Source organism: Branchiostoma floridae, chromosome 15 (assembly GCF_000003815.2).
Source record: "Branchiostoma floridae strain S238N-H82 chromosome 15, Bfl_VNyyK, whole genome shotgun sequence".
In the NCBI taxonomy this organism is placed as follows: domain Eukaryota; kingdom Metazoa; phylum Chordata; class Leptocardii; order Amphioxiformes; family Branchiostomatidae; genus Branchiostoma; species Branchiostoma floridae.
Window position 1 is genome coordinate 435958 of NC_049993.1, and position 13369 is coordinate 449326.

Below are 13369 nucleotides of genomic sequence, written 5' to 3' on the forward strand. Positions count from 1 at the left end.
TCTAGTTGGGTACTCAGAAGATGGTGGGAACGCCAAGGTAAGACCGGGTACAGTTTGTAACAGTTTTTAAACACTCTTATTTTCTGTCGCTCTTCTGTTTTGCACCACAGGTTAATAGAATGCTATAGCTTTACTTGTTCGCCTAAAGCTGATATAAAAAAGGAACAAGGAAACGTGCCAAATGATTCATCGTTTCATTCCATTTCGTTCTAGAGTTCCATTCCTTTGTGTTAGTGGTGTGTCACTTGTTCTTAAAGTATGCGGATCATAACCAAATGGAGGCATTTCCCTACAGCTAACAAAGCAGATTGTCAGGACTGCTTGAGAAAACATTGTTAATGAAGGAAACTTGCATACGATATCGTAAAGTAATTGTACGGTATTTTAATGTATTTGCACAATCACCTAGATACGTGACTAAGACCGTATGTTTTCGTCAGATCTTCAGCGGCAACAGCAACAACGAAACTATCGTCCAACAAAACTTCACCCCGTATATCTACGCCCGGTATATCCTCGTCAACCCTCAGAACTTCTCCGGTGCTCCACGACTGAGGATAGAGCTACTCGGAGTGGATGGTAAGTTGCCATTGGTGCCACCAAAGTAGAAAACTGATTTTAAAACATCAGCTTCCTATTTTCTCAGTAGTAATGTTCTAAGACAAAAAATTGGATTCGATGGGTATCAAAATGGTATTCGTCAAGCTTGTTGTGTTAATGATGTTTTCTATGGTGTCAAGATCATTATAATTAAATGTTTTCATAGAGAAATTGATATATTCATTTTTCAGTAGTAAACTACATTTTCACGACCCCACATCTTCATCCTCGCCAAATGGCATTGATCTTAACGACTGATGCAATTATCGAATCCCCACCGCTTACTAATATGATATAATAGCATTTATTCATTAATCGACCATATCTATATATTTATCGATATTCCCCTTTCCCATTGTCACGTGTGTGAAAGTCCTATCATAATTTTTAGACCTTCAGGTAACAAGATGCGCGATAAAAGTCAAGCAGCTGAATTAATTTTGGAAACGATTTCATCAAATATGCACATCAATTTCTGTTTTCCACAATTTGCTTATTGCACGTCAATCATTAGATTTACTAAGCTATTTTCATAACGAGCTTCCCGTCCTTCACCAAATTAAAGTGTTATAGTATGTTTTATTAATCATTCAAATGAGGTCTCTTTTTCGATGACAGATGCTACGTGTTTGAAAAAGCCTTCATGAAACTAAATGGAATTGTACAATCTGATCTAATGTGCAAATTCATCCCTATTTTGTTTTGTTGCTATATAGAAATGATAACGTTATATCATTTTTCTGCTCTGCTCCAGAACTGCCAACAACAATCTCCCCGGTAACAACTCCACTAGTCACAACTCTTTCAACACCCTCTTCAACTCAACCACAAAGTACCACAGAGGCTGAGACGTCATCTGGCGTGTACCAACCCATTGGGGTACAGGACGATACAATCATCCCTGATGATCTGATGACTGCTTCATCCCAAGTAAGCGGATCCGAGGCGTACAGGGCCCGCTTGAACGGTGATGGTGCATGGCAGCCGTCAGGACAAGGTACAAATGAGTTCCTGGCGGTGGATCTACAGTACAATCGTTACATCTTTGGCATCCAGACCCAGGGACAGGGAAATGGCTACGTGGAGACCTACAGTGTCATATACCAGGTGGACAACACAACAAATCTAGTTGGGTACTCAGAAGATGGTGGGAGCGCCAAGGTGGGTTCGTAAATGACAGTTGATAGATATCCTCGTCTGTCCTTGTCTTTAAACCCTTCAGCGCACGTCATAGTCTCATAAAGGGCCATATATACCGCTCTTTGCCCATGGCTTATGCAACCAGTGATATAAGATATATCCGATTCCTCCTTGGATTTGTACTCGACATTTACTTGGACGGTAAGTAGATCGTACAGAATCAAAAACACAGCTGCAATACAACAAACCATGCAAACCACAAGACATGCAGTTCACTTTGTAGCCACAATTCGTAACTGATATGTTACAATCTAATCACAATATGTAATAGTCACTGGGCAGCACTGCACACGCACCATCACTGAGAGTGAGAATGTATGAGATACTATAGATGAAGAAAAATCAATTAAGCATAACGCTGCATATTAATAATATAATAGGAATCGCGGACATTATAATGTGCTCCAACATTTTGTTTCCTCAGATCTTCAGCGGCAACAGCGACAACGAAACTATCGTCCAACAAAACTTCACCTCGTACATCTACGCCCGGTATATCCTCGTCAACCCGAAAACCTTCTCCGGTGCTCGACGACTGAGGATAGAGCTACTTGGGGTCGATGGTGAGTAATAAAAATGGCAATTCTGCTAAAGACTTCTCTGACCGAAATAAAGTTAAAAACAGGATCGATTGTTTAGAACGAGAATCGTCTTCAGCTAGGTCAAAAATAATCAGATTATGGACCTGTCACTTTTAATGTATTACTAATGACTACTGTTAGCATAATCAGGTCTTTGATTTAGCTTGCATCATCTCAATCATTGGTCTTACCCTGACAATAGTGTGTGAGATGTTGGTTAATTATTTTTGGCATATATATTGCACAACGAAGTACATCATCAACAAACATTATAATGTTAATGGCATAACGATATCGATACCATCTTCTAGCGCTTCCTACAACAAGCTCCCCGGTCACAACCCCTCCCGTGACAACCAGCTCCACACAAACGACCCCTCCCGTGACAACCACCTCCACACAAACTACTCCAATCATGACAACAAGCTCCCCGGTAACGACTCCGCTCATCCCGACAACCTCCCCGGTAACAACTACGGCTACGGAAATCCCGACCACCTCCTCGCTAACGACTACAATCGGTCCGATGACATCTCCTGTTACGACTCCAATCGGCACAACAACAAGTCTGACAACGAACCAGGTAGACACAACCAAACTATCAACATCCTCAACACAACTGCCTCAAACATCGTTTAGTTCTGATGTTCCTACCACTACTCCGTCAGTCGACGCAGAATCCACGACGAACCAAGGACAGACTACCGCCTCCAACATCTTCTCCAGTGCGCAAACTCAAACAGCGGCAAGTACCATGGGGTCCGAGACGTCATCTGGCGTGTACCAGCCCATCGGGGTACAGGACGTTACAATCATCCCAGATGATCTGATGACAGCTTCATCCCAAGTAAGCGGATCCGAGGCGTACAGGGGCCGCTTGAACGGTGATGGTGCATGGCAGCCGTCAGGACAAGGTACAAATGAGTTCCTGGCGGTGGATCTACAGTACAATCGTTACATCTTTGGCATCCAGACCCAGGGACAGGGAAATGGCTACGTGGAGACCTACAGTGTCATATACCAGGTGGACAACACAACAAATCTAGTTGGGTACTCAGAAGATGGTGGGAGCGCCAAGGTGGGTTCGTAAATGACAGTTGATAGATATCCTCGTCTGTCCTTGTCTTTAAACCCTTCAGCGCACGTCATAGTCTCATAAAGGGCCATATATACCGCTCTTTGCCCATGGCTTATGCAACCAGTGATATAAGATATATCCGATTTCTCCTTGGATTTGTACTCGACATTTACTTGGACGGTAAGTAGATCGTACAGAATCAAAAACACAGCTGCAATACAACAAACCATGCAAACCACAAGACATGCAGTTCACTTTGTAGCCACAATTCGTAACTGATATGTTACAATCTAATCACAATATGTAATAGTCACTGGGCAGCACTGCACACGCACCATCACTGAGAGTGAGAATGTATGAGATACTATAGATGAAGAAAAATCAATTAAGCATAACGCTGCATATTAATAATATAATAGACATATTAATGATATACTACGGATCACTTGACATTATAATGTGCTCCAACATTTTGTTTCCTCAGATCTTCAGCGGCAACAGCGACAACGAAACTATCGTCCAACAAAACTTCACCTCGTACATCTACGCCCGGTATATCCTCGTCAACCCGAAAACCTTCTCCGGTGCTCGACGACTGAGGATAGAGCTACTTGGGGTCGATGGTGAGTAATAAAAATGGCAATTCTGCTAAAGACTTCTCTGACCGAAATAAAGTTAAAAACAGGATCGATTGTTTAGAACGAGAATCGTCTTCAGCTAGGTCAAAAATAATCAGATTATGGACCTGTCACTTTTAATGTATTACTAATGACTACTGTTAGCATAATCAGGTCTTTGATTTAGCTTGCATCATCTCAATCATTGGTCTTACCCTGACAATAGTGTGTGAGATGTTGGTTAATTATTTTTGGCATATATATTGCACAACGAAGTACATCATCAACAAACATTATAATGTTAATGGCATAACGATATCGATACCATCTTCTAGCGCTTCCTACAACAAGCTCCCAGGTCACAACCCCTCCCGTGACAACCAGCTCCACACAAACGACTCCAATCGTGACAACAAGCTCGCCGGTAACGACTCCGCTCATCCAGACAACCTCCCCGGTAACAACTCCGCTCATCCCGACAACCTCCCCGGTAACAACTACGGCTACGGAAATCCCGACCACCTCCTCGCTAACGACTACAATCGGTCCGATGACATCTCCTGTTACGACTCCAATCGGCACAACAACAAGTCTGACAACGAACCAGGTAGACACAACCAAACTATCAACATCCTCAACACAACTGCCTCAAACATCGTTTAGTTCTGATGTTCCTACCACTACTCCGTCAGTCGACGCAGAAACCACGACAAACCAAGGACAGTCCACCTCCTCCAACATGTTCTCCAGTACGCAAACCCAAACAGCGGCAAGTACCACAGGGTCCAAGACGCCATCTGGCGTGTACCAGCCCATCGGGGTACAGGACGTTACAATCATCCCAGATGATCTGATGACTGCTTCATCCCAAGTAAGCGGATCCGAGGCGTACAGGGCCCGCTTGAACGGTGATGGTGCATGGCAGCCTGCAGGACAAGGTACAAATGAGTTCCTGGCGGTGGATCTACAGTACAATCGTTACATCTTTGGCATCCAGACCCAGGGACAGGGAAATGGCTACGTGGAGACCTACAGTGTCATATACCAGGTGGACAACACAACAAATCTAGTTGGGTACTCAGAAGATGGTGGGAGCGCCAAGGTAAGAGCTACCGTAACAGATTGTAACAACACCCTTATTCTCTCTCGTTCTTCTGTTTTGCGCCACAGGTTAATAGAATGCTATAGCTTAACTTGTTTGCCTAAAGCTAATATGTTAAGGAACAAGGAAAGGTGCCAATTGATGCATCGGTTCATTCTATTTCGTTCCATTAATTTGTGTTAATGGTGTGTCACTTGCTTTTAAATGCGGATCATAAACGGAGGCATTTCCCTACAGCTAATAAAGCTTTATATTTCAGAAGATTGTCACGATTGCTTGAGAAAACACAGTTAATGAAGGAATCTTGCATACGCTATCGTAAAGAAATTGTACGGCATTCTAATGCAATTGCACAATCACCTAGATAAGTTTTAAAGTGACTAAGTCCGTATGTTTTCTTCAGATCTTCAGCGGCAACAGCGACAACGAAACTATCGTCCAACAAAACTTCACCTCGTACATCCACGCCCGGTATATCCTCGTCAACCCGCAAACGTGGTCCGGCGCTCCACGACTGAGGATAGAGTTACTAGGGGTCGATGGTAAGTTGTAGACCCCACAGAGGCAATAGTGACGATACTAAAAGGAAATTGATTTTATAAGCTAATGGTACTTTGCTGAAGAATAAGGATACAGGTGGCCTGAAGATGACCGGCTACAGTGCCCTAAGACGAGAAATACTAGGTTCAATTTGCAACAACATGACCTTTAGCAAGCCTGCTTAGGTGATAATCTGGCTTGTGGTGCCGACTGATGTTATCATACTCTAGTAGGAAAACTATTTTTCTTAGATAAATCTTATTGCAGATGAAATTATGTATCTGACATAGAATTCGTTTGCAATCTTCCAGAACTACCAACAACAATCTCCCCTGTAACAACTCCACTAGTCACAACTCTTCCAACACCCTCTTTAACACAACCACAAAGTACCACAGAGGCTGGGACGTCATCTGGCGTGTACCAACCCATCGGGGTACAGGACGATACAATCATCCCAGATGGTCTGATGACTGCTTCATCCCAAGTAAGCGGATCCGAGGCGTACAGGGGCCGCTTGAACGGTGATGGTGCATGGCAGCCTGCAGGACAAGGTACAAATGAGTTCCTGGCGGTGGATCTACAGTACAATCGTTACATCTTTGGCATCCAGACCCAGGGACAGGGAAATGGCTACGTGGAGACCTACAGTGTCATATACCAGGTGGACAACACAACAAATCTAGTTGGGTACTCAGAAGATGGTGGGAGCGCCAAGGTGGGTTAAATTCATATGATCATGGTTTATAAACATTATTCCTCTCCAATGTGTTCTCTCCCTTCCTTTTAGTTTGGACTACATTGTTAGTAAAATGCCAACTTGTTATAGAATCACGTATTCGCCAAAAACTTGTTTATGATGCGTTACTGCCCAACCAATTTTACGTGCGGGCACTAAAGGAAGTAACGCATTTAACCACGACCACAAGGATACATTTACAAAATGTACCTGCAGTTCTAACAATGGTATCTGAGCATGTTGTCATGCCTGTTCGATAAAATTGGTTGATGAAGGAAACTTGTTGTAGCCTTAGGCCCAATCTAGGCACAATTTTAAAAAAAACTGTGTCTAGATCGTGCCTAAGTATGGGAATTGCTCCACAGTGTTTACGTACAATCAGCTTGATAAGTAACAAATACCATTTCTTTCCTCAGATCTTCAGCGGCAACAATGACAGAGAAACTATCGTCCAACAAAACTTCACCTCGTACATCTACGCCCGGTATATCCTCGTCAACCCGAAAACCTTCTCCGGCGCTCCACGACTGAGGATAGAGCTACTTGGAGTGGATGGTAAGTAATGAAAATGACATTTCTGCTACTCCTTTCTCTGACCGAAGTAGAGTGCAGTTCAACTACGGTTTGGTGTGATAATTGTCTTCAGGTGAAAAAAAAAACACATCATGAATCTGTCAACTAGGCTAGAAAATGTGGTCTTTTTGTTTACTTTAACGTTCACATTCTTCTACGTTTACATTCTTGTTGCTGTCATACTCGATGATGCGTTCACATGAAAACAGAAAATTAACTCAAAACGCATCATTTATGATGGTAATGGGCATATTTGCAACAGAAAAAAGGCAATTTTAATCATGCACAAATATCAGAGTTGACTTGTTAAGTAAACAATCTTAGTTAGAATTTTAACCATAACCCAGTCTTGATTATTATCATTATCTATTCGTTCGGCTGGCAATATTCATTCCAAGGAACACTAGTGAAAATACATCATTTGTCATCAGAATCGCTGGTAAACTGGATTACTCGTCTTACAGAGCTACCAACGACAAGTTCGCCTGTGACCACGCCGCCGATGACGACAAGCTCCGCGGTGACAACAAGTTCCCCTCTGGTGACGACGCAAGCAACAACAAGCTCCCCTCTGGTGACGACACAAGCAACAACAAGCTCCCCTCTGGTGACAACGCAAGCAACAACAAGCCCCCTGGTAACAACAACAAATCCGTCAACACAAACATTGAGCGTTGAAACGACTTCGGTCATTGAAGAATCCACCGTGATGGAAGAACAAACAACAGATATGTTGACGGCGACTTCAGAATCAACGACTGTGGAGACATCAACGGCTTCCATAGCTCCATCGGGAACAACAGTCGAAACCACAACAACAGCCGCATCTACTCCGGAAACTCCAACGGAAGAACCACAAACATCGGTAGACACATCTACATTACAGACGTCGATGTTTCCAACAGACGCAGGAGCAAGCACTGAGTCACAAACTCAGGGCCAAGTCTTCACTAGTCCTTTGTCGATCTCCACTACTTCTACCGATGACATGATAACGAGTACAATAATATCAACACAAGGTCAAGATGTGACGACACAGACACTTTCAACCATGGCACAACCCGACACAACAGCTTTGGTAGACGTCACTGTCTATACAACCGTCATCAGTGCTACCGATGGAACGACCACAGAAAAGTTAGAAATGACAACATCAGCATCGGATCAGCTTTCGACTCTTATTGAAGTCACAACAGCCGAGATACTTGATCAGTCTACCCCAGTACCGACAGTCTCTGCCACGACGCCCACGACGCCAACTTCTTCAACCGCAACATCAGAAGTATCCGTCTCGGCGTCAACTGCTTCAACCGCGGCACCGACAGTCCCTTCCGCTGCACCAACAGTCACATCGGCGGCACCAACTGTTTCAACTCCAGCCCCAGCAGTCTCCACGTCGATTCCAACCAGTGTTGTAGCGTCCACAGCGACACAAGTTGCGACAACAATCAAACCAACCCAGGAATTTGTTGTTGTAATCCAGTCCCTCGGACTATCGGACGAAACCATTATCTCAAACGATCAGATATCCGCCTCATCGTCTATAGAGGGATTTGAAAGTTTCGAAGGTAGACTGAACAACGAAGGTGCATGGCAGTTTAATGCCAGTGATCCAAGTCCATTTTTACAAGTAGACCTGGGAAGTGTAACTACGGTGACCACTATTCAGACTCAAGGTTACACAGATGGGTTCGTCTTCTCATACACACTGGCTTACCAACAAGTTACCCAGACGGGAAGAAGAAGACGGCAGGTGAACTTTGTCGACTACATGGAAAATGGAACAGTCAGGGTAATCTTTTCATTTCTATAAGGTTATTTAGTTAGCTTTCAATACATAGATTTTACATCACTATCAGGTCATTTATGGAAGTGTATATGTAATTATCATCATTGTTTGAAACATTGCAGTATCAAAGGGTGTCCTATTTTTCAGATATCTTTCTCCACACGGACTTTTCATTTGAAGTAAACGTATCTGCTAGTTCTTCTTCTTGCATACGAACTATGGTTTCATATATAATTTGCATAATTTCCACGTTCTGGACCAGTGAATACCAAAGGAGCCATTCATATGCCAATATAATACCCCTCGGGCCCATGGCGACTTTTCAAGCATTCATCCGTAACAAAATAAATGTCCATGTGTATTGACTATGATGTTTTTCCTCAGGTATTTGAAGGAAATAATGACGGTAACACAGTCGTCGAGCAAAATCTCACCACGCCCATCGTGACACAGAGTCTCAGGATCAAACCGACAAACTTCTCCGAAACCCCGCAACTGAGGGTCGGACTGATAGGGGGTAAGTATCACTTCGCTATGAGAAGAATGTTCGTTCTGCATAGAATTCAACTTGATTTCGATGATGTATTTGGTCCTTATTTGCGATGAACCTCTGACGAAAGCGTATATGACAAATGCTCTCACCGTTTAAGATCACTTTGTGAAAGATCGTTGATCGTTGATGTTTCTACTCATACGATGGTTCTTTTGCGTCCACAGAGGTATCCGTACCGATTACAGTGACAACAGGAGCAGCGCCAACCACCACAGTTGAACAGACCATCATCACCACGAGAGGGCTGGCGGACTGGCAGCTGTACGCCATAGTCGGGGGGTCATCTGCAGGAGCCGTGCTGCTTCTGATGGCAATCATCGGGCTGAGTGTGGCCAGGTCCAGGAAAACTAAGAAAAGGTATGATGATGTTGAACGCATGGTGCAAGTTACTCGTAACATCTGGCAGGCAAACACTGTCGACTTGTTTTGCAGTTGTCTTTCTGAAAATAGAAAAGCATGTGAATTGAATAATTTACCCATAAAAGATCATTTCTTGGGGGGGGGGGGGGTACACAGACAAAAATCCCTTGTCGCAAATGTTAATTGTATTGAGATAACATTACAGGTGGAGGTATGGGATCTTCTGGGGTGGCCTTTATTGTCATCGTTGTAGTTGAAATATGAAAGTGAGCTATTCAACAAAATTTATAGATATTCGGCACTTACACCTAAGGAATGATCGTTAAACTTTATAATGTTAAAAAAACAATTAATGTTTCTAAAAATGTGATGGATCATTTGACTGATGACTCGCCCAATTCCAGGTTTACTGTCTTGCTTGCATGCAGGCTAAATTGATAGAGGGTAACTAACAATAAAATAAAATCATTCAACGGTAATGCACGCAGTTATCTAAACGTTTAACGATTGGAATCGGATTGCGAATTGGCAATGTCGTATTAAAAGGAGAATGTACAGTAAATAGAAATCATCTTTGTGATGATATTGATCTGCGATTTGGTAGTAGGCCGTAGTACTAGTAGTACTAACTATAGCTAGATGACTAACAAAACGGAAGCTACTAACCCAGTATGGCCTAAGGTGAAGGTAGCTCTAGTTTGCATGAGGGAAACGCATGTTATGTTTCCCTGCAGCAGATCCGCACGCTTCACTAAAGGTCACTCCGCTTGGAGCAACGTAGATGCAAGGTAGGAAAGCACTGTTGTTCCGCCCAGACATGTCTGCAGTCTCGGTACCTTCTCAAATTCACTTTTGCTAAATAACAAATCATGACCTTGTGAGAAGGGGCCAGCTGTTGTGAAATCAACTCTAAGATTCATGTAATACTATGTGATTGCCTTTTAAATGCTGCCTTGATGACATTAATCGATGGTGATGATGCGAATGGTGCAGTGTTATGACAGATGTACACGTTATCTGGTGGATGTTCATATCAGGTGCTATGTGTGGTACATTTTGTCGTGTAGTGTAGTTACAATGGAATTATGATATTATGATACTGACTGTCTCAGACAACACTTGGGCACGCTTTACACACCATTTTCGAAGTTGCCTTAATTTGTACGGAAATGAATGTATGATTTAACCTAAAAGTATGTAGAAAAAACCTTATTGCTATTCAAGTATCGTTTTCCCCGAGTGGACTTGGATCACCCCCAGAGACTCAAGTCTTCTCCAGTCCCCCAGCGTGTCATGTGTGTAAAGCCGCAGAGTACTATTCGACTCGGAATGAACTCGCCATTTTTGTAAACATTTTGTGTACGTTGGGCAACTGTTGCGACAAAGTTTTTCCGACAATGTCAATGTTTCGTTTAGACACAACCGTTAGCGTATGTGATCGACCAAATTGCAAGCATGCCCTTCTGATGTGCACTAAAAGTTATCCTAACTTCGATAGATCGATCTGTTCCGGCGTCCCATCTTATGATGTGTTCCTGGATAACGAGGTTCTATATTCATAACCAGGATCCAACTACATGCATTCCAAACTCCAGCTAAGAATACGGTTTGGGCACGCATTCTGTACGTTTGGGACCTCCGAAACGTCGGCTGCACATAGATGCTGGATGTGAATAACGAATCTTGTTCTCCAGTTGTTTTCCAACCTTATGACGTTAAGATTCACGGGTATGAACTGTTGATTCTCCCTAGTGTGCTGATGACACGCCTGATGACATTATACCATTTTGTTTCAGAAACATATCTACATCCGGCTCGATACCGACGGAAAGTTACAAGTGAGTAGACACCCCCCCCTGCGAAATAGCCTAATATATGTAATTAGTTCTTCATTTGCATGATTGATACCTAACAAATTCCTTCCGTTAATTCCTTTCTCAGTCACTTGTTCAATCAATCAATTAAAGAGGGTCCTACATGTATCATGAAATGCATCGGATGTATAAATTTCCTCATCGTTGATCCAGATTTGCATTTGATTACTGTAAATGCAGAAATGTTCGCGGTGGATTAATGTTTGCGGTTTTCGCGGTGACCACTTCACCGCGAACTTAAAACTACCGCGACTATTTTTCTATTGTGGCATTAGACTGCAGTCTATGATGTTACCGCGAAATTAAATCCACCGCGAAAAGTCCTTTTTCCTGCTACCGCGAAATTAAATCCCCGCGAACTTAAATGCATTTACAGTATTACGTCATTACTCAAACTACGTACATCTGAAAAATCATAAAGATTCGTTAACCCCTTTTTCAGTTATTCTTCCTTCAAAATCAACAAAATCGGTCCCTGTAGTTTTATAAAAGGACAACTAGCTACAGGTTCACAATCTACATCACTGCATTAAGAGCTATCTACCACTCAAAAATAAGGACCTATCAGCACCAAAAGTTTCATTGTAGTACAGTAGAAAGCCATTACGAAGCCCATTATAGAACGTGACCTTCGTTTTCTAACGCCTACTCACCTACCAAATATCTTAAGATTTGACAACTCTCATAATGCAATGATAGGCACGATTAGACCTACTGTATTGTAGTATGAAACACGTATTAGACATTTACGTATGTTACTGTATATTGTTTGATTTATAGATTTGATTTGTAGATAATATTAGACCATACAAAAGTCTCAGTACTTTTGTTGTGTCAATAAGCTCCCATTTATAGCTTCTCAAGTTACGCTGTATGTCTACAAACAGAAACACACACACATGTTATCTAAACACTCAGAACAGAAACCAAAGCAAAACATACAAGATTACATTTTTCTAAGTGTCTTACACCATACATTGATACAGATGACCAATTTCTAGATTTCTAGAAACTAAACTTAACCATTTGCTCACATACTGTTTGTATGTTCCACACAGAATCCCCCGAGCCAGGTCCAGCTACAAGCCGCGTGATGAGACGTACAGCAGTGTACACTATAATGACGCTTACAGGTATGTCCTCATTTCTACTTCAACTACTTGTATGTCATCTGCTATCATTAATGTGATTCCTATCTTCGGATGATATATAATATTTCAAAATAAAGCACATTCTGGTTAATAAGCGACGATAATTCAGTCACATATAGCCAATTTTCCTCGTCTATCAAGCCGTAATTCAATCAGAGTGCATACATCTTCAATCACAATCCCACTCTTGTGATTTTTACTGTTCTGTCATACTTCCATGATACTGAGAAATAACGTGAACCGGTAAGGCTGCTGTTTGCACACGTGCTTTCCTAATGGTGTTGGTTGAGCATTGGTTACTCTGCACCACAAAGTCCACAGCAGCTAATGTCGTCAGCAGCAATGTAAATACCACCTGCTCATAATTTCAAATACGTGTGGTTCGCAAGGTACCTTGCACATGACAGTCATTCCTACTGGCTTTTCGGTATCGTTTCAGTACCTTTTCCTCATCTTTATAAATAACACGAATGACAATGTAGTTTCGGTGAAGTCTTCTTTCTCCTTGTTACCATTGTTTGTCATGTCTATTTTACCTTTTATATTCTATACTAGGTCATGGAGAGGGTATTTGATAATATTTGTAGTACATTCATTACAATTATTTTGAAT

General features: G+C 42.3%; 1 protein-coding gene across 1 annotated transcript in view; it reads left to right on the plus strand.

Annotated features, from left to right (window-relative positions):
* LOC118431788 (mucin-17-like) overlaps positions 1-13369 on the plus strand; it is a gene marked incomplete in the record, with an annotated part of 41054 nt that overhangs the window by 26152 nt on the left and 1533 nt on the right. The window contains 15 exon segments of the mRNA XM_035843121.1: positions 1360-1761; positions 2225-2363; positions 2693-3459; positions 3944-4082; positions 4412-5178; positions 5582-5720; positions 6030-6436; positions 6874-7012; positions 7495-7632; positions 7666-8822; positions 9204-9336; positions 9537-9729; positions 10467-10520; positions 11529-11570; positions 12665-12739. Of these exon segments, the coding sequence (XP_035699014.1) occupies positions 1360-1761; positions 2225-2363; positions 2693-3459; positions 3944-4082; positions 4412-5178; positions 5582-5720; positions 6030-6436; positions 6874-7012; positions 7495-7632; positions 7666-8822; positions 9204-9336; positions 9537-9729; positions 10467-10520; positions 11529-11570; positions 12665-12739 (4691 nt within the window).